The sequence below is a fragment of the Hylobates moloch genome, unplaced genomic scaffold (genome assembly GCF_009828535.3).
Source record: "Hylobates moloch isolate HMO894 unplaced genomic scaffold, HMol_V3 SCAFFOLD_3, whole genome shotgun sequence".
Taxonomy (NCBI): Eukaryota; Metazoa; Chordata; class Mammalia; order Primates; family Hylobatidae; genus Hylobates; species Hylobates moloch.
Window position 1 is genome coordinate 76,634,721 of NW_026652278.1, and position 17,189 is coordinate 76,651,909.

At 39.8% G+C, this 17,189-nt stretch overlaps 1 protein-coding gene across 7 annotated transcripts in view; it reads left to right on the forward strand.

Moving 5' to 3' along the window:
• The window catches only part of NRG3 (neuregulin 3), a 1,130,131-nt gene that overhangs the window by 868,613 nt on the left and 244,329 nt on the right, over positions 1 to 17,189 (forward strand). For all 7 annotated transcript variants that reach the window (XM_032141530.2, XM_058436439.1, XM_058436441.1 and 4 more), the window contains exon 3: positions 11,434 to 11,507. In XM_032141530.2, coding sequence (XP_031997421.1) covers positions 11,434 to 11,507 — 74 coding nt within the window. The remainder of the gene's footprint in view (positions 1 to 11,433; positions 11,508 to 17,189) is intronic.

Genomic DNA, 17,189 nt, shown 5'->3' on the forward strand with positions numbered 1-17,189 from the left:
ATAACTTTGGAACTGGGTAACAAGCAGAGGTTGGAACAGTTTGGAGGGCTCAGAACTAGGCAGAAAAACATAGGAAAGTTTGGAACTTCCTAGAGACTTGTTGAATGGCTTTGACAAAAATGCTGATAGTGATATGAACAATAAGGTCCAGGTTGAGGTGGTCTCAGATGGAGATGAGAAACTTGTTGGGAACTAGAGCAAAGCTGACTCTTGTTATGTTTTACAAAGAGACTTGTGGCATTTTGCCCCTTCCCTAGAGATTCGTGCAACTTTGAACTTGAGAGAGATGATGTAGGGTATCTGGTGGAAGAAATTTCCAAGCAGCAAAGCATTCAAGAGGTGACTTGGGTGCTGTTAAAGGCGTTCAGTTTTATAAGGGAAGCAGAGCATAAAAGTTCAGAAAATTTGCAGCCTGACAATGCAATAGAAAAGAAAATTCAATTTTCTGAGGAGAAATTCAAGCTGGCTGCAGAAATTTGCATAAGTAACAAGGAGCCGAATGTTAATCCCCAAAACAATGGGGAAAATGTCTCCATGTTATGTCGGAGATCTTCATGGCAGCCCCTCCCATCACAGGCCTGGAGGCCTAGGAGAAAAAAAATGGTTTTGTGGGCTGGGCCTAGGGCCCCTCTGCTGTGTGCAGTCTAGGGACTCGGTGCCCTGCATCCTAGCTGCTCCAGCCATGACTAAAAGGGGCCAAGGTACAGCTCACGCCATGGCTTCAGAGGGTACAAGCCCCAAGCCTTGGCAACTTCCATGTGGTGTTGAGCCTGCAGGTACACAAAAGTCAAGAATTGAGGTTTGGAAACCTCCGCCTAGATTTCAGAGGATGTATGGAAATGCCTGGATGTCTGGGCAGAAGTTTGCTGCAGGGGCAGGATGCTCATGGAGAACCTCTGCTAGGGCAGTGCAGAAGGGAAATGTGGGGTTGAGGCCCTCACACAGAGTCTTTACTGGGGCACTGTCTAAGTGGAGCTGTGAGAAGAGAGCCACCGTCCTCCAGACCCCAGAATGGTAGATCCACCAACGGCTTGCACTGTGTACCTGAAAAAGCCACAGACACAATGGCAGCCCAAGAAAGCAGCTGGGAGGGATGCTATACCCTGCAAAACCACAGAGATGGAGCTGCCCAAGACCATAGGAACCCACCTCTCACATCAATGTGACCCAGATGAGAGACATGGTGTCAAAGGAGATCATTTTGGAGCTTTAAGATTTGACTGCCCTGCTGGATTTTGGACTTGCATGGGACCTGTAGCTCCTTCATTTTGGCCAATTTCTCCCATTTGGAACAGCTGTATTTACCCAATGCATGTACCCCCAGTGTATCTAGGAAGTAACTAATTTGGTTTTGATTTTACAGGCTCATAGGCAGAAGGTACTTGCCTTGTCTCAGATGAGACATTGGACTGTGGACTTTTGAGTTAATGCTGAAATGAGTTAAGACTTTGGGGGACTGTAGGGAAGGCATGATTGGTTTTAGTTTTGAAATGTGAGGTCATGAGATTTCAGAGGGGTCAGGGGTGGAATAATATGGTTTGGCTGTGTCCCCACCCAAATCCCATCTTGAATTGTAACTCCTACAATTCCCACATGTCATGGGAGGGAGCCAATGGGAGGTAATTGAATCATGGGGTCTGGTCTTTCCTATGCTGTTCTCATGATACTGAATGGGTCTCACAAGATCTGATGGTTTAAAAATGGGAGTTGCCCTGCACAAGCTCTCTCTTTGCCTGCTACCATCCATGTAAGATGTGACTTGCTCCTCCTTGCCTTCTGCCATGATTGTGAGACCTCCCCAGCCATGTGGAACTGTAAGTCCATTAAACCTCTTTCTTTTGTAAATTTCCCAGTCTTGGGTATGTCTTTATCAGCAGGGTGAAAACAGACTAATACAACCTTTCTAGTCTGAACATGTCAGTCAATTACTCTTCTGATTCTGAGCAAGTAAAGACAAGTGAAGGAATCTCCCAATGGTTGTCCCTTAAACATCAAATTCTATGATTGGCTAATTTCTCAGTTTTGATCATATCATAAATCAGAACAATAAAGAGAAATCATGGGGGTAGATGTGACAATGAACCCAGCCTACTATTGGCTGAAAAATATTAAAGGCACTGATGAGAACATTTAATTAAGTAGCCAAATGGGGGAGATAGCCTGACTGTCCTCTGACTTTGCTGTTAGCATCTAAATTATCTACCTAAATTATTTGATTATTAGATGTATTTACAAGGAATAAGAGCAGTGTTTGTGTGTGTGTGTGTGTGAGGGTGTGAGTGTGTGTAAAGGTACACAGAGCATGTACTAAATCAAGATTCAATAACCCCATTTAGAAAGAAGCACCTGAGACTTCTGAGAGGTTAATCACAGGCCTCCTTCACCCTTCTAAGTGGCAGAATTGGAGAGCATCCTGCAGCCAAAGACATGCCTTTTCCTCCATAACTGGCTACCTACCTTGAGAACTAGAATCTCACATTTTTCACAATAGATCTTTTGTATACTAAGAAGTCAGTAACAGTGCATTTCCTCAAATTGTCATGAAGCAAAATTTCATCCATCTTCCAACGATCTGTCATTGTTACCCCCCTAAACCTTTTCTTCTTCATAAGGGCAATTATTATTTTATTACCTCTGGTATGATATTAAAATTATGAAGACTTTCCTCCAAGGGGCCACCATATTACTGTCTTATTTACCTTCTTATACTAAAAATAGATTTTTTTTTATGCCAGATGTGGTAAAATCAAAGCTAAGTTAGACAGAATGGGTGATTCCTCCCACATAGCTGCTCTGGAGAACATCGCTATGCACCCTGAAGTGTACAGGGTGTTCATGCCCATGTTAGGTGTTTTAGTTTTGTTAATGAGGTGGTGAGGTTGAGGTGAAGCTCATGACTAAGTAGAGGCAGAAATCTCTGTAAAGACCAAATGTTTATTAAGACTGATGTGAGAACTCCTCAGCCTCTGATTCTCTAAGAACAAATGTGTCATAATTGGAAGTAAAAAATTGATGTGAATGAGTTGCTGTCTTCCAGGTACTAAAAGTGACCAATGAAGTGTAAGGCTCGCTGCTGGACACAAGTCCCTGATACTCAATGCCTGGTTGAGAAGACCTTGTAGTTGAGCAAATACATTTGTTATTATATTTTTTAACTCATCAAAGAACTCATTCCTTTTCTTTTCCTTTTTTATGGCTCAAATAGTGATGCATGCAGCACACCACCTGGATTTGGGCAAATGATTGTAAATTCACACTTAAAAACCATAGCAACTTTATGATGAATTGGCCTCTGTCTACTTCTGAATTTAAACTTTGCTAAAGGGAAAATCCCTACATTTTCTTTTTTTTTTTTTTTTGAGATAGAGTCTCACTCTGTCACCCGGGCTGGAGTGCAGGGGCACGATCTCAGCTCAATGCAAGCTCTGCCTCCCGGGTTCTGGCCATTCTCCTGCCTCAGCCTCCCAAGTAGCTGGGACTACAGGTGCACACCACTATGCCTGGCTAATTTTTTGTATTTTTAGTAGAGACAGGGTTTCACTGTGTTAGCCAGGATGGTCTCGATCTCCTGACCTCGTGATCCACCCACCTTGGCCTCCCAAAGTTCTGGGATTACAGGCTTCAGCTACCATGCCTGGCCAATCCCTACATTTTCTTAAAATTTAAGATACAATTCCATTAGCAAGAAACATCAGAGTGACATTTTAAGCAATGCTTGCATCAGACAAAAAATGTATGGTATATTTGAAATCTGTTGACAACACATTGGAAAACCTTCAAGAGTTCTAAAGCAGCCATTACTGTGAAATTTGAAATAATCTCATTTTAGATTCTTTCAATTATAGTTTAGAGGATTTTGTAAAGGCTGTACCTATAGCCAGTCTGTAGATAATTTTAATACCAAGTGGTTAAATTAAAGATCTTCCTGTATTAATTAGTGTTCTTTTTTAAATAAGAATTCTTAATTAAATTCTCCATTCAGCAAAGGAAACCTTATTCTTTAATCAATGTCACAAAATTCTCCATAGTCAAACTTAGATCTCAGTTTCTGCGATGAGTGGCTGGGGAAAGGAATGCATTCTCCCACCATTAATACCTTTTGAGCCAATAACTCTAGGCTGTAGATCCTTAGCTAGAAAAGTTTTTGTCCACCCAGAACACACTTTGCATTCAGACTGGGGCCTCGTTTGAAATTCTGGCTCCTACATTTCCCATTTCCTTGACACTGGGCAATTCAGTTTTCCTTGCTGAGAATCCATCCTCTGTTTTTTGTTTGTTCATTTTGGTTTTGGTTTTGGCTTTTAAATAGACAGTAGTCTGTAGTCAAGAAATATCATTGGAAGCTGGGTGAGTTGGCTCACACCTGTAATCCCAGCACTTTGGGAGGCTGAGGTGAGCAGATCACTTGAGGTCAGGAGTTCAAGACTAGCCTGGCCAACGTGGTGAAACCCCATCTCTACTAAAAATACAAAATTTAGCCAGGCATGGTGGCACACACATGTAGTCCCAGCTACTGGGGAGGCTGAGGCAGGAGAATTGCTTGAGCCCGGGAGGCAGAGGTTGCAGTGAGCCAAGATCGTACCACTGCACTCCAGCCTGGGTTACAGAGAGAGACTCTGTCTCCAAAAAAAAAAATAATAAAAAAAAATGTCATTAGTGTTTGACCAATATTTTTCCAGTCCTTATCCAGCCCCAGTTCCTAGTAATCACCATTCTACTCTCTGCTTCAGTGAGTCCAACTTTTTTAGATTCCACATATAACTGATAACGTGGTATTTGTCTTTCTGTGCCTGGCTTATTTCACTTAACATAATGCCTTCCAGGTTCATTCATGTTGTCACAAATGACAGAATTTCCTTTTTTTCTCTAAAGCTGAATAGTATTCCATTGTGTATATATAGATACCATATGTTATTTATGTATTCATCTGTTGATGAACATTTAGGTTGATTCCATTTCTGCACTATTGTGAATAGTGTTGATATAAGTGTAGGAATGTAAATATCTCTTCCACATACTAATTTTATTTCCTTTGTCTATATATCCAGTAGTAGGACTGCTCAATCATATGGTACTTCTATTTTAAATTTTCTGAAGAATCACCATTCTATGTTCCATAATGGCTTTACTAATGACATTCCCACCAGCAGTGCACAGGAGGAATAATTTCAAGAAATCTACTGCATAATATAGTTATGACTATAGTTAATAACGATGTACTGTATACCTAAAAAATTGCTAACAGTAGACGTTAAGCATTCTCACCACAAATAACATAAGGTACAATATAGGTTAATAGCTTGATTTAGCCATTCCACATTGAATACATACTTCAAAACATACTTTAAAACATCATATTTTAAAACATTAAAACATCATGTTGTACATTATAAATATATGTAATTTTTATGTCATAAAAAAGAAATGTCATTATCATTTTTTAGTGTCAATTCACCTGAAGTCTTCTTACCCATAGTTGATGAGTGTCTTTTAAATTATAAAGCTCAGGAAGTATGCCTTTAAATCACTAACCAATATCTGTGATATGGTTTGCTTAAGAACATTTTTAGATTGGAGAATAATTTACAAATCTAGGTCTTTCATTTTTAAAATAAATCATGGTTTTAGTTCATGATATTTGGGCCATATTTTTAAATCCTAATCTTGGGAAAGGTGGTTAGGTATATGGCAATTTGTGTCTCCACTGAATTTCCATACAGAATGCCACAGATAAAGCAACAGCTTTAAGGTCAATCCCAGCTAAGTTTGTATGTAGTTCAAGTACTTACTGGCTGTGTGGTTTTGGGGTAAGATACTTAACCTTTCTCAATCTCTGTTTCTTCAGTTGAAAAGCTGGGATGATGCTTTCAAATTCAAATAATACTAAAAACTAACATTTCTTGAATGTTTGTCATGCATCACAGATATTGTATCATTCTCCTAATAATAAATCCAGGGAGAGGCTACTGTTATCTCCATTTTACAAATAAAGAAAGGAGGCACAAAAAGGCAGAGCAGCCAGGCTTCAAAACCAGGCAGAGCTCCAAGCCACCTTGCCTCTCAAATGTAAACTTGAAATGCCAGACGATCTTTCCATTTTCCCCAACCAAGGACTGACACTGAGGCTGAGGAGAATTGGCAGAAGAGAGAGAAGAATATCTGGAGGATTTGTTCCTTTTTCAAATAAGCGTTTAATAGCTCCTGTTAAATTGGCAGGCGTGTATATTACTGACCATGTTTCTATTTTCCTGTAATACCGAAGAGTAAAGGCCATTTTTTTTCCTATGAATAAAAGTTGTTATGGTCAGGAAATAAACCATATAGTTTGTCTACAACCATTTCCCTTGTGAAGCTAATTGATTTTGGCTAGTTAAAACTTTATGTCTAAAATCAAGGTACGAAGAAGAAAGTATGTATACCTTCTATAGCATTTATAAAGAGACCAGGCACTATGCAGGAATTGGAGCAAACATTGGAACATATTTGTATTCTTCATATATTTGTCTCTATAAATTATATAAAATCAATTTTTGTAGATACAGGGTATAAGATTCCTAGGCATAAAAATGACTAAAATGCAATTGTATATAATATCAGCTACCTGCGCTTGTTTTTCTCCTTCCTAATACCATCTCATTTTTCTGGGGGATTGAAACTGAGAAATGAAGATATTAAATAATTTTCCTAAAATATACCCATACAACTAAATGGGAAAGCCATAATATAAGCCGTCCTTCTTAATCATCATGATATTAATAAGGAAGACAGGTGCTAAGCAACCATATGTTGACTGGGCTATCTATGTATATAATCAAGTCCCTAAGAATGAGGACAGAGTAGAATTGGAGAGTGTGACAGTGAAGCAATAATAACACCTTTCATCAATGAGTAAATGACCAGGAAATCCACAGATGTGGAGCAAGACAGTAGCACAGTTCTCTCAATAGAACCATGTTAGTGTTGCTTGTTTTTGTATCTGTCTTGTTTTGTTTTCCTAACAAGATGAAGAAGGAGAAATTGAAGAATCATCTGGAAATGTAGGGAGGCTGTTGATTACAACTGGGGGTTCAATTTTCACTCATAGTCATATTATTAGCCGTAACTTAGTTGTTATTCAGGAGATAGGCTGAAAGACACTGGCAGATGAGAATTGGAGAGATGGGAATGTTCTGAAGTTAGCAGTGTGGCCAGGTGGCCATGATAATCACTTTTAGCTGGCCAAAAGATGATCATTTCTGTGGGAACATCAGCAACTGAGTGACCTGACCATTTTAAGTCTCTTCCTTAGGGTCCTCCACATCCAGCCTGGGTAATATATTGCTCAATCTGCTTTACCACACCAGGCAAAACAAGTACTGAATTTCAACCAGTGATTACAGATCTTGTATTGTCTCATCCTTGCTGGTACTGTTCGCTTTTCTCTGGCTCAATTGTTGCCTTTTAAAACTCTACTTAAACCAGCCACTGGGCTTTTCCTTGGGGACAATGTAGAAGAGGAAAACAATGATAGAAGGGGGTACTTTTTATTTCAGGTACAGCTGGACCGGTGGGATGGGTGAGGGCAAAGCTCCAAGGATGTCAAGAGTAGAAATAGTGATGTCTGCCTTTGAAACTACACAACTCCCTAGACAACCAAATGATTGGAGCTTTGAAAGCAATGAGGAATAGAAAAGTAATAGAATATTAACCTAGTTAAGGCAAGATTTGCTGTGGGGAAGGGAAGGTCCTGAGCCTCTATTTGGCCCTGAGGCTCATCAACCTGATACTTCAGTTGGGCTCAGAAAGACTCCTGCCCCTCCCCATTCCCTCCCTCCCATTGCGAGGGACCAATCTCTCTTATTCTATGTTTTCTTACAATCTCTTCCACCACTTACCTTCTCTACTCTGCTTTGCACATGGTCTCCTCAACTATGCCCTTCCCTACAGCCTTTTAATTGTGGAAAAAAACAAAGCAAATAACATGATCAAGAACTTACTGGTTTCCAGGCCAAGTGCAGTGTCTCACACCTGTAAACCCAACAGTTTGGGAGGCCAAGACAGGAGGATTGCTTGAGGCCAGGAATTTGAGACCAGTTGTGAATAATGATTTTCTCATTTTTTTACACAATGTTTAGCAACTTTGGCTGTTCTTCCTCTCCTGAGCATGCTCCCTGTTTTGTAAAACAACTGGGGAACACTGAGATTTTTAATAAAATTTCTGTAATGCCAGGCTTCTAAGGGATAAAGAAATACAAAGAACAGTGACTGGACAGATTGAGTGGAGCTTTGAAAGCAATACAGAGTAGAAAGGTAATAGAATAGCTACTATAATGACACATGCACACATATTTTTATTGCAACGCTGTTTACAATAGCAAAGACTAGGAACCAACCCAAATGCCTATCAATGATAGACTGGATAAAGAAAATGTGGCCCATATACACCATGGAATACTATGCAGCCATAAAAAAGAATAAGTTCGTGTCCTTTGCAGGGACATGGATGAAACTAGAATCCATCATTCTCAGTAAGCTAACATAGAAACAGAAAACCAAACACCACGTTATCACTCATAAGAGGGAGCTGAAAAATGAAAACACATGGACACAGGGAGGGGAACGTCACACACCGGGGCCTGTCAGGCGGTGGGCGGCTAGGGGAGAGATAGCATTAGTACAAATACCTAACGCATGCGGGGTTTAAAACCTGGATGTCGGGTTGGTGGGTGCAGCAAACCACCATGGCACATGTATACCTATGTAACAAACCTGCACATTCTGCACATGTATCCCAGAAGTTAAAATAATTAAAAAAAGAAAGATAATAGAATATTAGCCTGGTTAAGGCAAGGTTTGTGTTTTTTAAAACATATATTCCCCATTAAATATTACACATGTACTTCTTAATGTTATTAACTTTGTCATGTATTAAGATGAACAGAAAGGCGTTTCTATTTTATGAATTTTTTCTTATTCTTGTATCTTTCAAAAAGAAAAAAAGAAAATAAAACAAACACACACTCAATTCTCCCCCCAAAATACAAAACAAAAACAAGCAATGCAATAATATTTCTCAAAAGATATGCTTGACACACTATCAGAAGGTCTGCCAACTTCAATCTGTGCACCAGAAGTGCATTTAAAAATTTTATTCTTTGCTTCTTGTCTTTAATATTGTTGTAAATTCAATCCACTTCACTGGCATTACCTGCTAGCAACATTCCATCTTCACATTTGGATGAGTGTGAACTTTTCAAGGTGATACATGTGCGATTTTTAATGGAAATTTTACTTTGTTATTCTTAAAACTGGGTGTCAATTAGCAATGACTCGCCTCCTTAACAAAGGAACAGGGTTTGCTGCCTGCCCAGCCACACAGCCCCTGGGGGGCTTCCTAGCCTGGGCTAGGCTGCTGCAACATCATCACACTTCATTAGTTACAGCACAGAGGTACGGAGGCAGGAGGAAAGTACTCACTATGCAATTTTCCTGATACCCCATGAGGCCTGAGCACCTCAGGGTGGGTTAGTACTCATGGAAAATCAGTTTAAGATGGGAAAAATTCAAACATCTTTCCTTATTTTCTTTCCCACACACAAATAGAATAATGCATTTTAAGTAACAAAGAACGCTTAAAAAGCAAAATAAAAACAAAAAGATACTTCTCCTTAAAAGCCACTATCTCCTTAGGATATTCCTCTTATATTAAATAAAGATACAAAGAGTAAAGTGTACTTAAAATCTCTCACAAAGATTGGAAATAAAATCTTCAAAAAGTGAATGCATACAATAGCACATACCTAGGACGTAACTCATTATTATTGGGAAATGAAAATGAGAGCACCATGGTACGATAATTCTGAATAAGAACAAGCTAATTGCATTAGGGCAGCTTTCAGAAAACAAGAATTTTTTTTTTATGATAAATGTGCCTCAGTACAAAGTACACAAAGTATTTTCTGACTCTTACTGTGATATGCCTACTTTATTTCAAGTGAAATAAATGAATTTTTAAAAGGTTATGAAAAAATATTTATGCTTTAAAAAATCATTTCAGTAACATGTTGGGTATCTGGAATATCCATATATTGGAGGTCTTTGTTCTCAGTCTACAAGGAAAATTGCCAAATCCACTCCAGAGTGCCAGGCTTAAAAAGGTGTTGAAGAGAGCCTGCCCGGTTACCTGAATTCCAATTTGGCTCACAATGAAAGGTAGAAAAATTACCTCGATGCATTTCAATGTTGCTTCTCCCCTTGCAATAGACCTTATTTAATAGCTTATTACACTCAGAAAACAAAGCATATTCTAAGGAAAGAACTCACGACTCATGGCCCCTGTCTCTTGGAAGAACGGCCTCTTTGAATTCTTTTGTCAATTTCATAGATTTCTAACAAGCAGAGAATTGTTTTTTAAATCTGATTTTTTTTTATGCCAGCAGCAGTATTTCCTCCTCTTAAGTAGGACAGATTCATCCTATAAGCAACAATGGATGCTTCCCTGCTGAACTCGAGCATGACAGATTAAGCGCAGACCAGTAAATGCCACCTCCCCACTTAACAAGGCTGTTCAGAGCCAGGCGTTTGGGGCCTCGCCGTATTTGTTCCTGGAACCGCTGGCTGATGAGCCCCTGCTGTCCGAGGCGGCCAAGCAGCCCTGATTGAGTGAGCTATGTGAAGACCCGACAGGGGCCTGGCAGGGCTGAGGGGGCATCCCTCATTGCCGGTGCTTCCAGGCAAATTCCTTGCCTCCAAATTGTGCCCGCCTCAGGACAGTTGGCTTGTACAATGCCTGGCAGAAAGTAGACACTTTGCACATGTTTATGGAATATAAAAGAGAAAAATAGAGAAAAAATCTGAGTTTAGAGATGCCTTTCAGACCTTGCCGGATAAAATGTTATTTCTGGCAAAGCGGTTAGGTGACACTGACTTGAAAGAATAACTGAGAGGTAAAAAAAAAAAAAAAAAAAAGTAGGACTAACAGTGAACAAGCTAATAAAACACATGGAAACAAAATTAGTAGTAGCCAAAATCAATAATAGATCAATTATATTTCAAAATATCTTTTATTAGAAAATGCCACTTGCAATATGTTTCTAAATGCCTTTTAGAGACCAGTGTGTTGCATAAAGAAAAATACACCTGCATCCAGAATTATAATTTTAAGAACCATTATTTAGATTGCTGTGAGGTATCTTAAAATGTGAGTCAATTTGCTCCTTGGATATTGCATATCAAACTATAAAAGCAAAGCTACATTGTTGGCTTTCTCCTTTTTTGGCACAGAAATAGAATTGAGAATCTGTCTATTGAAGTCAGAAACAGACTGAATCAAAAAATACAAAAGCATGAATGTACTGTTCTCACATTTATGTAATTGATGGCTATTTTACTTGTTGAAATCTTAAGTCTTTCACAACCACATGCGTATGTTTGTCATTTATCCCCTTTTCTCAGGTGCAAAGAAGGCTACCAAGGAGTCCGTTGTGATCAATTTCTGCCGAAAACTGATTCCATCTTATCGGATCCAAGTAGGTCAAGCATTTTTCTTCTCTCTAATGCAATATATAGGCAGCTTTTATTCTGAGCAATGGTTGTTAACTCAGCTGAAAGCTGTATTTCAGTCTTGTGTCTCTGAAAGCTGCCAAGGACAGAAGCTGATGGCAGATGTTGATGTTCAAAGCATCCTCAGAGCTGGCTCAGTCTAGGTCTTCTCCGACGATGAGGCCTGGCTTCTGGATTCCACCTTGAACCCCTGCTGGGAACTCCCAACAACCCGGGCCTCCTTAGCTTTCCTTCTGCCCAGACACCTACCACCTCATTTCAAAAGCAGGGATCTAGAAAAATAAAAGAGCTTATTATTTACCTGAAATAATGTTATGGAAACTGCAGTATTATACTGCTTCTTACGCTTTGGTTGTTAATTTATGACAGTATTAAACCATACCTTACTAAAGTAAGAAAACGTGTACGAAATCATGTAAGACGTTTTCAAGCAGACTTTGAAAACTCCATTTTTGGCAACACTATTTGCATATCAGTGATTACTGTCCTAAGGACAAATTATTGTTTCTCCATTCATGGAAGAAGACAATTTGCAGACTAAAAAATATGGCTAGTCATTAGTTTCTGTTTGTATATGGGTAAAAGTAACCTTTTATGCTTAAATGCCCAATTCTAGTCAAATGTGAAATGTTTACCTTTAAAGAATTCTCTGTTCTTTCAATAGCTGCTAGAATTGAATCATTACTAAAAAAAGGGGGGGATTTTCATTGAATCAGCAATTTAGTTTAGTGAGGATAATGATAGGCATTTTGCAATCGTAAAGGCCAAGTTATGGTTTTCTGAATATCATACATACGTAACACAGACTTCAGCAAAATATTTTGTACTGACTACAGAGGTCTCCCTGCCTGTGTCTGTGCGTTTTGCTGCATAATGAAGGTGTCTAGGCGTGTTCCAACATCTTTTCAAAATGCATATTTTCATTTTCCCCTGAATTTCTAGCTACATTTACTCAAGTAAATGCAAAGTTATTTGAAAGTAAAAGGTTTTGTTTAATTTAATTCTATTTTATCTTGACGAAGCAATTCACCATACAGTAACTACTCTTTCTTTGCAAATTTAGCTTTCCTTGAGAAAAGTGAAGGTTGCCACGGGGATATCTCTATTTCCTGAAATGTGAGGCACAGTTCTCTAGGAATTACCCAGAGAGGATGGTATTACTGGAGTTTTTGGTATCTTATTTATCAAGTGTTTTGGGCCACTTGCTAAGGTGGCGTCTGAAAGGGTATTCATGGTTATGGTGTGAGACATATAGTTGGCATATTAGGAAACTTGCATAAAATAATGGGCTTGCTGATTTCTTTCTTTTTCTTTCTCTCTCTTTTTTCCCTACTTTTCCTAATGTATCTAGTTTTTCTCTTTGTTTTTCTTTCTCTTTTCTCTGTTTTTATCCCTTCTCTTTTCCCATTTATTTCCCTTTCTTCATTATTTTGTCTCCTTTAATACTTCTTCCCTTCCTCCCTCTTTTCCTTCCTCCCTCTTTCCCTTCTTCCCTTTTTCTCTTCCTCCTTTTCCTCCTTCCTTTCTTCTTTCTTTCCTTTCTTCCTTCCTTCCTCCCTCCCTCCCTTCTTTCCTTTTTTGCTTTCTTTTCATATATGGCTGTGGAATAGCTATTCAGTACAGGTTACAAAGGGCAAGGCCCTGCATGTGGTACAAAGTGGGTAAAAAAATCTCTTTAAACAATCAAATCAAATTTTACCATCCATTTAAATATCATAGTTCATCACTGCAAGAGTGGAGGATGGGGTCACCATAATGACTATTCTCTCCTCACAGAACAAAATGGTCCCATGGTTACAGTCACTATCCCTGAAAACCTATTTCAGTTTCTATTAAATTGCTATTAAAATTATAGCTGTGTGAGCCAGGCACGGTGGTTCATGCCTATAAACCCAGCACTTTGGGAGGCAGAGATGCTTGAGGTCAGGAGTTTGAGACCAGCCTGGCCAACATGGTGGAACTCTGTCTCTACTAAAAATACAAAAATTAGCCTGGTATGGTGGCAGGTGCCTATAGTCTCAGCTACCCCTGGAGGCTGAGGCAGGAGAATCACTTGAATCCAGGAGGCAAGGTTGAAGTGAGCTAGGATCACGGCACTGTGCCTGGGTGACAGAGCAAGACTCTGTCTCAAAAAAACAAACAAACAAAACAAACAAAAAAACTATACCTCTCTGAAATGTTTCTATTAAGTGAAATTGCAAGATAGAAAATTATTTTTATATAAAATTGCAAAAGGAAAATACTTTGGCACAAATATAGAAAAGAAATACACTAAAATGTTGAAAGGACGTGGAATTTTATGAAATTGTTTTTCTATTTCTCCAGTTTTCTGTAAAGTGGTATATCATTATGTGAGTCAAAATGCCAGAATTCCTTGAAATTTAAAAAGAAAGAATAAGCACAGAGAGCCCATGGATGAGTCCTTGAGACACAGCTTAAATGGAAAAGCATTATGTCTTGCATTCATCCATGCACACGTGCAATTCTTTAGGTAATCATTAATTCATTTCATCAGTATTTTCTTAGCATCCACCAAGAGCCGCCTAATCGGTCAGGTTCTGTTAATACAAAGGTGTGCAAACAGGATTTAAGCTCTGAGGACCCCGCAGATTAGTGAGGGGGAAAAACATGTGGATATATAAACATGGGGATGAATTTGGTGTAACATTTACCCTTTTCTGACGTTAACAGATTTGATTTGGCTCCCAGGCCTCAGGCTTTCACTTGAGCAATGGTAACAATAATACCTATAAGCATTATTGTTATCATATAGATGGACAGAGTCAATGCCAGATAATGTCAGCCCACTTCGCTTATTCCTCACTATAATTGTTACTAATATGCGTTTGAATGATACATGTGCCAGGCACGGTGCCAAAGGCTTTACAAGGATTATTTTATTAAACCCTCACAATCACAGTTTAGTAAGGAGAGTGCTGACAATTGCCCACATTTTATAGATGAGGATATTAGACCTCAGGGATTAGCATCCCTGAGGCATCCCCTTAGCAAGTAAACTTGCTCAAGGTCATACAGCTAGTTAATGCTAGAGTTTAACTTCCGTTCCAAATGACTCCAGGACCTGAGATCCCAACTGCAGGGCGCTTTCCTCCCTCCCCTAGAACCCTCCCTTCTCTAGTTATTTCTAACAGGACATTTATCACTCTAAATTCCACTGACTGAAACTCAATGACCTGCAGCAAACATTATTCTAAGGAACAATATTTGCACAATTTTCATATCTTAATGCAGCAACTTGAGCTGCCATAGAGATTTAAATCCCTAATGAAATTTCCTTGTCAAAATTCTTGCTGAAGGATTGTTTAATTTGCTGCTCATGATATCTTCGGAATGACAGTATGCTCAGGAAATAAGCTTCCACTCAACTCCCTCCCTCCATTTTTTCTCTTCTGTCTCCTCTCTTCTCTCCATTCCATCTTCCTTCCTTCCTCCCTCTCTTTCGTCTGTCCAGTGCATATTTTTGCTGAGTGAAATCCCTATTAGCAGGGAGTGAGAAACCGCTGCTCTTTTATTCTCTCCCAGGCAATGCAAAGTTGGTCAGAAATGTGTATCTTTTACATTAAATTTTAAAAATAAAATCTTAAATGACCTATATTTAGGAAAATGGTGCAAGGATGTCACTGTGAGAGCCTTAATGGCTTGAGTGTCTTAGCAGTGGTTCAGAGCTGGGTCCTCAGGCTATTTCAAAAACTCATCCCCTCTGCTCTCTTTTCAATCCCAAGAACCTATAGCTAACTCCATTCAGAAACATATTTACCTATGAGGATCAATCTTATAAAGTGCTTCAGTGACAGTTTTTGTAAATATATCTAATGCACCAATCTGTCAGATTAATCAAACCCTCCTATGGATTCAATGTACCACAAGTCACATTCAGATTATGAGGCTGAATAGCAAGCAGGGGTTCAGAAGGAACGTAGCAAGTGACTCAGACTTTAGTCAGAGTCAAGAGGAAGTGACCTTCTGTGGAGGAGCCAGCATCAGCTACTGTGGCATTCTTGAAGGGCATATTTCTGCCGCCTGCCTCCTATGCTGCCAGCGCACTGAGGGATAGCAGCAGTAAGCTTCCTGGAAGCTGACTTGTAGACTCCTGCCCTGGTTTTCCTTCCTTACTACCCATTCCCACCCAGATAGTTAACCATCCTCAGCCTTGAAGCACAGTTAGATGGAGCTGAACTATGTGTCAGTCAGAACTATGAGCCAGCCAAGGTTTTTCTCCATCTCCCCTGTCATGAGCACGTGCCAAGCTGAGTTCCCATCAAGATCTTGACATAATCACCAGCCAATGGAAGCGTGGGGGATGCTGCAGAGAACAGACTCAGAACAGAATGAAAGAATGCAGTGGGGTAGAGAAGATGCCCATTGGAAGCAAGGGCACGCCTCCTCACACACAGCTGGAGGCAGCCGTTTCTACCCCACCCTGTGCCTTTCTCTCCCTGTCAGAATCCAGTACTTAGCGTGTTCCTGGCTGTGACGGCAGGCTTGAGTCTGCAGGCTCAAGCTCTGGCATTCAGTGTATACAGCTTAAACGCTTGGAGTCGTCTAGCCCCTCCGTGGGAGGTAGGAGCATTACTTCTATCATGTGTTCATACGTGCTGACTTAGATTCGTACTTTGTTTCTTTTCATCTTAGAAACAGGCTCTGTTCTCACAGCACCTGGAAAGATGCTAGGAGCCTGGTCTGGATGTGATTCAGAGGAAGACTAGTGAAAAAGATGATATGGGTTTAGACTTCCCATCAGCCCAAACTGGGTTTGTGTGCCTCAGCTTTCCAGGAAGAACCACTTCACAAGTCTATAAAGAAAAAAAAAAAAAAACAATCTTCTGTAGAGTGTGGTTCTAGGACCAGAGAGGGCATCAGGTAGGAAAATAAATTTATAAACACAGCCCCACTTCCAAATGGCCTGCAGAGACAACCGAATCATTCCCAAGCTTGGTCTCCTTCCTCATGTTCCCAGGGATTGCCACTCCCGGTGCCTAGACCATCAGGCTCAGAGCAAAGTGGTGCCCCTTTGCCATATGTGTCACAGTGAAGGAAAAAAAATTGAGAACAGCCTGGGAACGCCAACGTAGGGCCAGGAGCCTGGGTAGGCATTTGCTAAGCAGACACGAAGAGATTTTCCTGAAGATTATTAACAGAAAGTTTTCCCCCAAAAGACCCATGTTCTGCACTCTTGCCTTTCTCAATTGTATTTAATATATAGGAACATGTGTTCTGTGTGTCAACAATTAGGTGAAAGGGTGAAACAAAAGGTGCTCTGAATTGGAAGTCAAAGGGTTTTGGTTCTAATTCTGTGACCACCTGATCTTTGTGGTGTGGCCTTTGGCAAATCACAGTTTATCTGGATCTTGGTTTCTTTATCTGTAAAACAATTCCATGGGCATCCAGCTTAAAGAAAGTGATGGTCCTCAGTAAAGCAGGCTGTCTTGCAAGCCATTCAGAAGGGGAGTTCAGTGCACCACCAAACTAGTGGATTTCTTCACTCTTTCATTCATTTCCGCAGAAAATTAAGCATATGTAACGTATTCCATGCTTTGGATCCAAATAATAATAATCACAGATCTTATTGTCTTAATCCATTTGGGATGCTTTGAAAAAATATCATTAACTGGGTGGCTTATAAACAA